Source organism: Gigantopelta aegis, chromosome 2 (genome assembly GCF_016097555.1).
Source record: "Gigantopelta aegis isolate Gae_Host chromosome 2, Gae_host_genome, whole genome shotgun sequence".
Classification (NCBI taxonomy): domain Eukaryota; kingdom Metazoa; phylum Mollusca; class Gastropoda; order Neomphalida; family Peltospiridae; genus Gigantopelta; species Gigantopelta aegis.
In genome coordinates, this window is record NC_054700.1 from 47,503,052 (window position 1) to 47,515,338 (window position 12,287).

General features: G+C 36.4%; 1 protein-coding gene across 1 annotated transcript in view; it reads left to right on the forward strand.

Moving 5' to 3' along the window:
- Positions 1-12,287, forward strand: part of LOC121388770 (adhesion G-protein coupled receptor V1-like) — a 179,110-nt gene that overhangs the window by 126,983 nt on the left and 39,840 nt on the right. Inside the window, exons 72-77 of the mRNA XM_041520265.1 lie at positions 1,437-1,612; positions 4,485-4,760; positions 6,637-6,786; positions 7,744-7,964; positions 8,977-9,136; positions 12,118-12,280. Coding sequence (XP_041376199.1) covers positions 1,437-1,612; positions 4,485-4,760; positions 6,637-6,786; positions 7,744-7,964; positions 8,977-9,136; positions 12,118-12,280 — 1,146 coding nt within the window. The remainder of the gene's footprint in view (positions 1-1,436; positions 1,613-4,484; positions 4,761-6,636; positions 6,787-7,743; positions 7,965-8,976; positions 9,137-12,117; positions 12,281-12,287) is intronic.

The window sequence follows — 12,287 nt, forward strand, 5'->3', positions numbered from 1 at the left end:
TTCAATTCTAACTTTCATAGCCTATGGTTGTGGTAATTTATAGGTTACCAGGCTATATTTTGTGGTAACCTGTAAATGGGTTACCAGACACAATGCTTATTTTGATGCCTGTATCTATAGTGCTATGATGTTGTAAAACCATTGTAGGCTGTGATGTCAATATGACACATGTCATAGCCCCGATAACTTTACAGTATTGTAATGCTAGATGGCTTTAAAAATATGAGCCCAGAACAAGTCCGCTATTTTACACATTTTTCGTTTTCTTAAAGGGTCTACAGGTATTGAGTTTGCAGCCATTATAACAGAGCCTTTTTGGCAACTAAAATTAAATATTAAATATGTTTAATTGTTTAGAAAATTAGTGTCTGTGTTAATGTCTAGCAGTCAATTATGATTTTGCTTCATAATATGTATTTGTTTATGTATGAAATTATTGGATGGTAAAATCTGGTTTTCGCTACGAGAAACATTAGGATTACAACCAACACCTTATTTATATACATCTAAATTTTAAGGGGTAGTAGGATCTAAATTTGAAGGGGAAGGAAGATCTAAATTTGAAAGGGGATGGTCTAGCTCAGTTGATAGAACCCTCATCAGTCGTGCTTTGATCGTAGGATCAAACCCCAACAGTAGACCCACTCTCTGACTGGATTTTGTTTTACCCATTCCAACCAGTGCCGCCCTGATGGTATATCAAAGGTCAGGGTGTCTACTGTACAGGGGAAGAGCATATAAAAAAGCTCTTGTTGCTAATGGAAAATGTAGCAGGTTTCCTCTCTAAGACTATACATGTCAGAATTACCAAATGTTTGACATCTAATAGCTGATGATTAATAAATCAGTGTCCTCTAGTAGTGTTGTTAAAGAAAATAATATTCTTTATAGTTGAATAAATGGAATTTCTTACACACCCATTGGTGAGAACACCATGTGTTATTTATGATAACATATACCCTGTTTACATGTATATGTGTTAACAATTATAAGACATACATGTACGACTGGCTGCTCCTAGGTGATGACCAGGTCACCGATGCCATATATCCAATAAAAAACAACAGGATGGAAATCAATTATCTTGTGATGTATAGTTAACCTGACAATCATGTGTCAGTGACACGTAAGTCAGCTACAAATGCAAAGGGTTGTAAATATCTTTTAGTCGAAAAAGATGTTAAAATTTGCTTAAAACCTGGTTTTTGAGGATATGTAAGAAATAGAATAATACATTTGTGTCCATTAGATACCATTTATCTCACAACTCGTTGTTTAAAAACATATCAAACTCGCTTTCATTCATTAGATACATTTTAAAACAACTCGTTGTGAGATAAATGGTATCCAACGGCCACTCATGTATTATTCTTTATGTCTTTCTTTTCCAAGCTTTCTGAATTTTTAAAACAATGACTTTGGACATTTTATTTTAGGTGGTGCCTTACTGGGTGGATCCCGAACATCCACAGTAACAATAGCGAAGTCAGATTTCCCAAATGGTCAGTTTGGATTCCTTGGTCAACTTGACTTGGTGATGGCAAATCCATCAAATGCAGTGACACAGATGTTCGCCATTCAAAGAACTGGGGGACTACTTGGACAACAAACAGTAATTTCATTTTACTTTGATGTATCAGGGCTTCTAGAATTTTATAAAAATCCACTAGCCATGGGATTAGTGATTTTAAAAATTCACTAGTCCTACTTTAAATAAATACAATTTTACTAATAGTAATAATCAGATATGTCACATAGAGGGAGATAGAGCTTAAAACCCCTTAGATTGGGGGTGGGAAAAGGGGGGCAGGATATTCATATTTACAAATAAGACTTAAATGCAGCATTTGACAAGGTTTTTTTCACTAGCCATTTTCTAGCCCAACACTGAATATCACTAGCGTAGGAAGCGGAGGGGGGGGAGGGGGCATGTGCCCCCCTCACTTTGTGGGAGAAGCGATGTTTTTTATATATTTATACACTGAATATCACTAGCATAGGAAGCGGAGAGGGGGGGGGGGAGGCTTTGTGGGAGCAGCGATGTTTTTTATATATATATACATGTACAGTGGACTCTGTCCAAACCGGACTCACTTCGTACCGTCGAAAATAGTCCGGTTTACATAGAGGACCGGTTTAGACAGAGTTCATCAAGAGTTATAGTTCTTGAATGATCGAAAAATCACAATCAACAATGACATTTGAACCCATGGATGGTTGGGAAACACAGTCATACAAACCATTGTAACGATTATAATTACATATCAAATATATTTTTCTGCATAAAATATTAGTGGCTGCATATTAAATGTGTTTCTGGTCGTTCTAATATTTGTACTAGGTTAAATTTCATTTTATTTCCTAAAACATAATTTTTTCGTATGTACGAAATTATTTGATTACAAAATCGAGTTTGGGCTTCTTATAATTATTATCTTTATACATGCCGAATTCACAAGAGTGAAATCAGTTAGGTATCAACACACACACACACACACACACACTAATATTAATCTACTGCAATAAGAGTAAATTTCACATGGGTGCGATTACATTTTGTATTTAATCTTGTGACGGCGTCCTGATTACTTGGCAATTGACGATCACTGGCGTTCAGTCAAATCCCAATCCGGCGTAGACAGAGTTAATTAATGCATGAACGGTTCTTTCATTCTTAATTTTTGATCCGGAGTCCGGAGTAGACAGAATACGGATTAGGCAGAGATTTATACCTAAGAGATAAACGGTAGCTGGACGGGGCTGTAGAAATGGACCAGTTTACGCAGAGATCTGGATTAGACAGAATCCGGTTTAGACAGAGTCCACTGTATTTATATATATTTGTGTGTGTGTGTGTGTGACCCCCCCCCCCCCCCCCCCCCCCCCCCACTTTTTGGCATCTTCCTATACCCGTGATGGGAGTGCGGCTACCATAATCTAGAAGCCCTGTGTATTAATTTTAATTTGTGTAATTGAGCCAACATATATTTGGTTGTATTGCACATATCATGGCAGTAATTGTCCACTCTAAAATGTTCAATTTAATCTGACCGCAAACTAATGGCATTTCCCCCCACCCCCATTTCAATAGACTAGTCCAAACATCCCAACAGTTTATGAAATAGCTAACATCTTCTGCTACTTTTTTTTACACAGAAGCATAGCATTATTAGTCCCCTACAGGTTCCGAGCAGAGGGAACTATAGGTTTCTTGTCCGTCTGTCCCACATAATGTGATATATAGTTTTCTGGATGGGTTTTTTTGTTGCAATTCCTCAAGATATTGAGCTGACGTTTTGTGTATAGCTTTATCATGTTCTGTTACAAATCAAGTTATGCATCTTGAACTTAGGAGATATGGAAATTTGTTTTGCAGACTTGTTTGCTGTGTCTGAAGATATTGAGTTGAAATTTTGTATATAGCTGTATCATATGCTCTGTTACAGATTAAGTTTAACTTTCATGGCAATTTACCAATTTTTTCTAAGAACTTGGAAGATAGAAAAGATTGTTAAGCCTTAATACAGGGACATGTTTTGCGTTAGCAATACTCTCAGAATCTGTGTTTACATGACCCCTTTTTATACCCACACAACTGAGGATTAATGGAATTTTAAACTATCTTTTTATCTGTTTAAGTCAGTAATCTGTAGTTTGTACATGATTTTATTGACCTTTTTGTCTGTAGGGTTATTGGAGAATCGTGGGTCCCAACAACCCAACCCTCATTCTTGAGGGTATCTTTCTATGCCCACACAACTGAAGATTAATGGAATTTTATGCTTATCTTTTCATCTGTTTAAATCAGTAATCCGTAGTTTGTACTTGATTTTATTGACATTTTTACTTTAGTTTTATTGGAGAATCATTCTTGAGTTCATATTTGCCCACACAATTGAGGATTAATTACATTTTAAGATTATCTTTTCATCTGTCTAAATCGGTAATCCGTAGTTTGTACATGATTTTATTGAAAGAAAGAAATAAATGTTTTATTTAACGATGCACTCAACACATTTTATTTACGGTTATATGGCCGGTCTGATTTTATTGACGTTTTATCTCTAGGTTTTTATTTCTCGCTCCAGCCAGTGCACCACGACTGGTACATCAAAGGTCATAGTATGTGCTATCCTGTCTATGGGATGGTGCATATAAAATATCCCTTGCTACTAATCAAAAAGAGTAGCCCATGACAGCGGGTTTCCTACCTCAATATCTGTGTGGTGCTTAAATATATGTCCGACGCCATATAACCGGTCATAAAATGTGTTGAGTGTGTCGTAAACTATTTCCTTGTTCTTGTTTCCTTCCTCTAGGTTTATTGGAAAATCATGGGTCTCAACAACCCAGCCATTGTTCTTGAGAACATCTTTCTGTGCCCACACAACTGAGGATTAATGACATTTTAAGCTAATCTTTTCATCTGTTTAAATCAGTAATCCGTAGTTTGTACATGATTTTATTGACGTTTTTATCTGTAGGTTTATTGGAGAATCATGGGTCCCAACAACCCGGCCATCGTTCTCGAGGATACGGGAGATCTGAGTTATAACAACAACGGCGTAGAGGTGACGTCAGGCACGTTGGTTTGGGCGGACAGTGAGGCTGGCCAGAAGAAGTTCGTCATCAACATCAAACCGTACTCAAGCTGGGAGATCGAGAAGCACTTCATACTCGAGATATTTAAGATCGAGGCCAACCCTCTCTCGGCAGAGGCTGGTGAAGTCAGCGAGACACGGGGAAAAGTTACTTTAAAAGTATGACTGCAGATGATGCAAATGTCTGTGTATCTGTCCATCTGATTACCTTAGTTAGACGCCCAAATGTATTTTTTAGTGCTGATGTGTCATTAAACATTCATTCATTCATTCTGCCCTTCTGCATGTCGGTCTGTCCAATCTTCATCCATTCGTTCATACGGATGTAGGACAAAATGTCAACGGTCAATGGTCAAAATGTCAACGGTCGAAATCTCAGTGGCAAAAATGTCAACGGTCAAAATGTCAACTGCTAAAAGTGGTACCCAGGTCAAAATGTCAACTTTCAGATTATAGATAATTTGTAAAAAAAGAAGAAAAAAAAAGAAGAAAAAAAAAGAAGAAGAAAACAAAAAAAATTATTTGACCAATCAAAGCATTGCTTGCATACATTTAACAGTACTAAACTGGAACAACGTGGGTGATGAATTTTGTTTTTAAATGCCTATAGGTAGTACTAAACCAAATAACTTCCGGCTGGGTCAAAGTTCGAGGTGCACCCAACTTTTGATAGAGAAGTGAACACCACAAGTCCTGTGATCGGTTATAAATGTGAGTGTGTTGGTTATAAAAAATAATAGATTCATCTGGGTAAAAAAAATATGCAATTTTATTTCATCTAGTACCAATGTGTCAAGTAGCCTTGTGCTTGAAACATGTATGGGGTACCTGTAAAAAAAAGTACTTCAATTTTGTGTGGAATTAGGGTAGTCATAGACGCAACCCGTTACCTCAGAAACGAGCAGCTTGACCCCCAATTTTTTCTGATTCACTTTAAGTGTGAGGGGTGGTAGTATTTATATCTGTGGCGTTTATGTTGATTGATATGCTGCAGGTAGGAGTTTTAGCCACATATGTTACTATTGTCACCTATGGGATTTGATTTGGTAGTATACACCCTATAACTCTTTTCTTTATATCAAAAAACAGGCTGGCTAATGAGGCATACAACCAACAATGGATATCCTCTAATTATTCCAAATTTTGTAATGAGCAAAGAACTCGAATTTCCAAACTCATTGACATTTTGTCCATTGGCATTTTGACCCGGTGACATTTTGTCCATTGGCATTTTGACCCGGTGACATTTTGTCCATTGGCATTTTGACCGGTGACATTTTGTCCATTGACATTCTGCTTGCACACCATTCATATATCCATCGATCCATCCATCAGATCTGTTTGATGTCCATTTATCTGTCCATTCATCTATCTATTCATTTGTCCATGCATGCAACTATCCATCCTTTCATCAATCCATCTATCCATCCATCATTTCATTGACCCATCCTCCATCCATTTATTCATCTATCCATCCTTCCATCCATCACACAACCATCCATCTATCCATCCATCATTTCATTGACCCATCCTCCATCCATCTATTCATCTATCCATCCATCCATCCATCCATCCATCCATCCATCCATCCATCCATCCATTCATCCATCCATCCATTCATCCATTCATCCATCCATCCATCCATCCATCGATCCATCGATCCAGTAATATATTTTGTATTACCCTTGATATTTGGTGTATCAAAGCCAAAGCTTGAGTCTCATTCTCCATAAAAAAACCAAATCGTATTTGAAATGGCTACTTACAGGCAATGACGCGTGTTTCATTTCTTAGACTGAAGTGATTTGAGACCCTAATAGTATTCTTGACATGACTGCCCTGATGTGTTTCACACATTCAGAAGTTAATGGAGATTCTAATGGTGGTGTCATGTTATTTTGTTATGTATAATTTTCTCTCTGTGTATATTTCTCACATTTGGAAATTTGGAAGGAAATATTTTATTTAACAACAATTTGGAAATTTGGAGATGCCAATTCGACATGATACAAGTGATGTGTTTTATATTTCTTAGATTCAAAAGTTTGGTGATCCTAATGGTATTGTCCAGTTCAACATGGCTGCGCAGACTGTAAGGGAAGTGGAGGAACCCAATTCTGGAACTCTTGATCTCGTTTTTCCCATTACTAGAAAGGCGGGAACAGGAATTGTGGGAAATATTCAGGTCAGAATAATGTGTTTATAATATGGTTATTGTATTTATTTACAGAATATACAGATGGACCATGAAATTAAGCCTGATTTTAAAACTCAATGTTATACATAACCATGAATTTTATTTAACATTTATTAAACCTCTTTGCTTAAAAATCACTTGTGGTGTAAAATATTTGTTTTTTAAGCAAAATGATTGGACAATTTTATTGCTTTAAAAAATATTTAAAACATGCCAAGAGTTATATGAAATGCATTTTTGCTATGCTTTTTTACAGTAATATAATAGAATAATATACAGCATATTAACATAGCACCTCGGGAGAGCACTCTAGCGATTGAGCTAAACCCCGTCCTCTCTCCAATTAAAGAAAGACACACTTTTCCAACCAGACTATATATGGCCTCAGACCACAATTAATTTCGCTATATGTTTCTATATAGCCTTAGTGGCTATAACATTTTTATTAATATCAGCAGGCCCGTGAAGTTTTGTATGTACCTTTGCCTGCATGGGGGACACATACCCTGAAAAGGACAACCCCTGTTGTCCAGCTCTTTCTCCCAGCATATTGGTTTAAACAGAAACACCCTCTAAACCAGGCCGGAGTACACCCATTTTACACAAAAAGCACTACTTTTGCATGGGCCGGAATTACCACAAACGAGACTTCAATGTCAACAAGTTACACATGTTTACAAACTACATGCTATCCCCTGTCACTTCAGTCAAACAGTTGCCACTTCATAGCTGTCTGCCATGAAATAATCACAGTCAAACAGCAGACTACTTGCGCGGTCAAATTTCCGGATTTTGGACAACCAAATGGGAAGATAACTGTAATCTGAGGCCATATAATGCTGTTACATTATAGGTGTTATATTATAGGGCAGAAGGATAATAGAGGTATAGTGTTATAACTGTCTACGTTGTGACTTTACTAAATGTAATAAATATTCATCACAGATATTCTGGGAGGTGCGCGGCCCCACAGGTTTAGCCCCAGATGTGCAGCCTCAAAATGGCTCCACGTTCCTGGCCAATGAGCGGCGATCAGGACAGATAACTCTGAAGATTTTGTCGGATGACGTTCCCGAGCTGACGGAAAGTTTTACATTGGCCATGACGCGGGTCAAGGGCGGAGCTGAGCTAGACACGGAGTTCAGGAGCTCCAGTTTCAAAATCAGGTACACTGTTGTTTGACTGAATTATAGGAGCTCCAGTTTCAAAATCGGGTACACTGTTTGACTGAATTGTAGGAGCTCCAGTTTCAAAATCAGGTACACTGTTGTTAAACTGAATTGTAGGAGCTCCAGTTTCAAAATCAGGTACACTGTTGTTAAACTGAATTGTAGGAGCTCTGGTTTCAAAATTTGGTATAGTGTTGTTAAACTGAATTGTAGGAGCTCCAGTTTCAAAATCAGGTACACTGTTGTTGAACTGAATTGTAGGAGCTCCAGTTTCAAAATCAGGTACACTGTTGTTAAACTGAATTGTAGGAGCTCCAGTTTCAAAATCGGGTACACTGTTGTTAAACTGAATTGTAGGAGCTCCAGTTTCAATATCAGTTACACTGTTAAACTGAATTGTAGGAGCTCCAGTTTCAAAATCAGGTACACTGTTAAACTGAATTGTAAGAGGTCTGGTTTCAAAATCAGGTATTTTATTGTTAAAAGTGAATTATAGGAGCTACCTTTTAAAATCAAGGTACACTTTTATTAAACTAAATTGTAGGAGCTCTGGTTTCAAAATCAGATACACTGTTGTTGAACAAAATTGTAGGAACTCTGGTTTTAAAATCAGGTACACTACTGTTGAAATGAATTACAGGAGCTATTGTTTGAAAAATAAATTGAAATATAATTTTGTTGGGTTTTTTTTTGCTTCAGGCAATGATTACATGTATGTATGTAAATGATAGTTGTTTATTACTAATAGATGGGTAAAAAAGCGAAATGTGGCACTTGCAACTGTAATAATGTACCTTTAACATGGTTGCTGTCACCCAAACAGGAACCTTTTTAATTATAGCCCTGCTAGCAATACAGTACATGTATTTCAATAACTATTTATTAAAGTAACATTTACTTATATTGCAGGCATTTGATGTTATATTAAAATGGTCATAATAGTCTACAATTGACAGATAATGATCTATGACCAGTAACACATTTATGCATACATGTGTTTTTGTTTTAGGTATAATGATAATCCACATGGAATGTTTGGCGTGCGCTCTGAGGATCAGAGTATTGTCGTAGATCCAGCCGATCTGACCAGACGCATACAGCTGAACTTCACACGCCATGACGGGGCCTTTGGCAGCACCATTCTTACTTACACCGTCAACTATAACAAGGTGATTTCATGTATATTTATAGCAGCACCATTCTCACTCACACCTTCAATTATAACAAGGTGATTTCATGTATATTTATAGAAGCACCATTCTCACTTGCACTGTCAACTATAACAAGGTGATTTCATGTATATTTATAGCAGCACCATTCTCACTCACACCTTCAACTATAACAAGGTGATTTCATGTATATTTATAGCAGCACCATTCTTACTTACACTGTCAACTATAACAAGGTGATTTCATGTATATTTATAGCAGCACCATTCTCACTCACACCTTCAACTATAACAAGGTGATTTCATGTATATTTATAGCAGCACCATTCTCACTTACACTGTCAACTATAACAAGGTGATTTCATGTATATTTATAGCAGCACCATTCTTACTTACACTGTCAACTATAACAAGGTGATTTCATGTATATTTATAGCAGCACCATTCTCACTCACACCTTCAACTATAACAAGGTGATTTCATGTATATTTATAGCAGCACCATTCTCACTTACACTGTCAACTATAACAAGGTGATTTCATGTATATTTATAGCAGCACCATTCTTACTTACACTGTCAACTATATCAAGGTGATTTCATGTATATTTATAGCAGCACCATTCTTACTTACACTGTCAACTATAACAAGGTGATTTCATGTATATTTATAGCAGCACCATTCTCACTCACACCTTCAACTATAACAAGGTGATTTCATGTATATTTATAGCAGCACCATTCTCACTCACACCTTCAACTATAACAAGGTGATTTCATGTATATTTATAGCAGCACCATTCTCACTTACACTGTCAACTATAACAAGGTGATTTCATGTATATTTATAGCAGCACCATTCTCACTTACACTGTCAACTATAACAAGGTGATTTCATGTATATTTATAGCAGCACCATTCTCACTTACACTGTCAACTATAACAAGGTGATTTCATGTATATTTATAGCAGCACCATTCTTACTTACACTGTCAACTATAACAAGGTGATTTCATGTATATTTATAGCAGCACCATTCTTACTTACACTGTCAACTATAACAAGGTGATTTCATGTATATTTATAGCAGCACCATTCTCACTCACACCTTCAACTATAACAAGGTGATTTCATGTATATTTATAGCAGCACCATTCTTACTTACACTGTCAACTATAACAAGGTGATTTCATGTATATTTATAGCAGCACCATTCTCACTCACACCTTCAACTATAACAAGGTGATTTCATGTATATTTATAGCAGCACCATTCTTACTTACACTGTCAACTATAACAAGGTGATTTCATGTATATTTATAGCAGCACCATTCTCACTCACACCTTCAACTATAACAAGGTGATTTCATGTATATTTATAGCAGCACCATTCTTACTTACACTGTCAACTATAACAAGGTGATTTCATGTATATTTATAGCAGCACCATTCTCACTCACACCTTCAACTATAACAAGGTGATTTCATGTATATTTATAGCAGCACCATTCTTACTTACACTGTCAACTATAACAAGGTGATTTCATGTATATTTATAGCAGCACCATTCTCACTCACACCTTCAACTATAACAAGGTGATTTCATGTATATTTATAGCAGCACCATTCTTACTTACACCTTCAACTATAACAAGGTGATTTCATGTATATTTATAGCAGCACCATTCTCACTCACACTGTCAACTATAACAAGGTGATTTCATGTATATTTATAGCAGCACCATTCTCACTTACACTGTCAACTATAACAAGGTGATTTCATGTATATTTATAGCAGCACCATTCTCACTTACACTGTCAACTATAACAAGGTGATTTCATGTATATTTATAGCAGCACCATTCTCACTTACACTGTCAACTATAACAAGGTGATTTCATGTATATTTATAGCAGCACCATTCTTACTTACACTGTCAACTATAACAAGGTGATTTCATGTATATTTATAGCAGCACCATTCTTACTTACACTGTCAACTATAACAAGGTGATTTCATGTATATTTATAGCAGCACCATTCTCACTCACACCTTCAACTATAACAAGGTGATTTCATGTATATTTATAGCAGCACCATTCTTACTTACACTGTCAACTATAACAAGGTGATTTCATGTATATTTATAGCAGCACCATTCTTACTTACACTGTCAACTATAACATGGTGTTTTCATGTATATTTATAGCAGCACCATTCTTACTTACACTGTCAACTATAACAAGGTGATTTCATGTATATTTATAGCAGCACCATTCTCACTCACACCTTCAACTATAACAAGGTGATTTCATGTATATTTATAGCAGCACCATTCTTACTTACACTGTCAACTATAACAAGGTGATTTCATGTATATTTATAGCAGCACCATTCTTACTTACACTGTCAACTATATCAAGGTGATTTCATGTATATTTATAGCAGCACCATTCTTACTTACACCTTCAACTATAACAAGGTGATTTCATGTATATTTATAGCAGCACCATTCTCACTTACACCGTCAACTATAACAAGGTGATTTCATGTATATTTATAGCAGCACCATTCTCAATACACTGTCAACTATAACAAGGTGATTTCATGTATATTTATAGCAGCACCATTCTCACTCACACCTTCAACTATAACACAGTGATTTCATGTATATGTATGGTGGCACCATTCTCACTCACACTGTTAACTATAACAAGGTGATTTCATGTATATTTATAGCAGCACCATTCTCACTCACACCGTCAACTATAACAAGGTGATTTCATCTATATGTATGGCAGCACCATTCTCACTCACACCTTCAACTATAACAAGGTGATTTCATGTATATTTATAGCAGCACCATTCTCACTCACACCTTCAACTATAACAAGGTGATTTCATCTATATGTATGGTGGCACCATTTTCACTTACACCGTCAACTACAGTGAAACCATATATTTATATTTATTTATTTTTGGCAGCCACTATCTGGAATAATTTTGAAAAAAAACACTGGTACCGTACAGTTCAACCAAGGAAACACGAACAGCATTAAGATGGTTGATATTCAGGGGAATGGATTTCTCGAACTTGGTTCAACCTTCATGGTGTCACTGCAAGGAGTACAGTACCTAGGAAATGGAGGTATGTT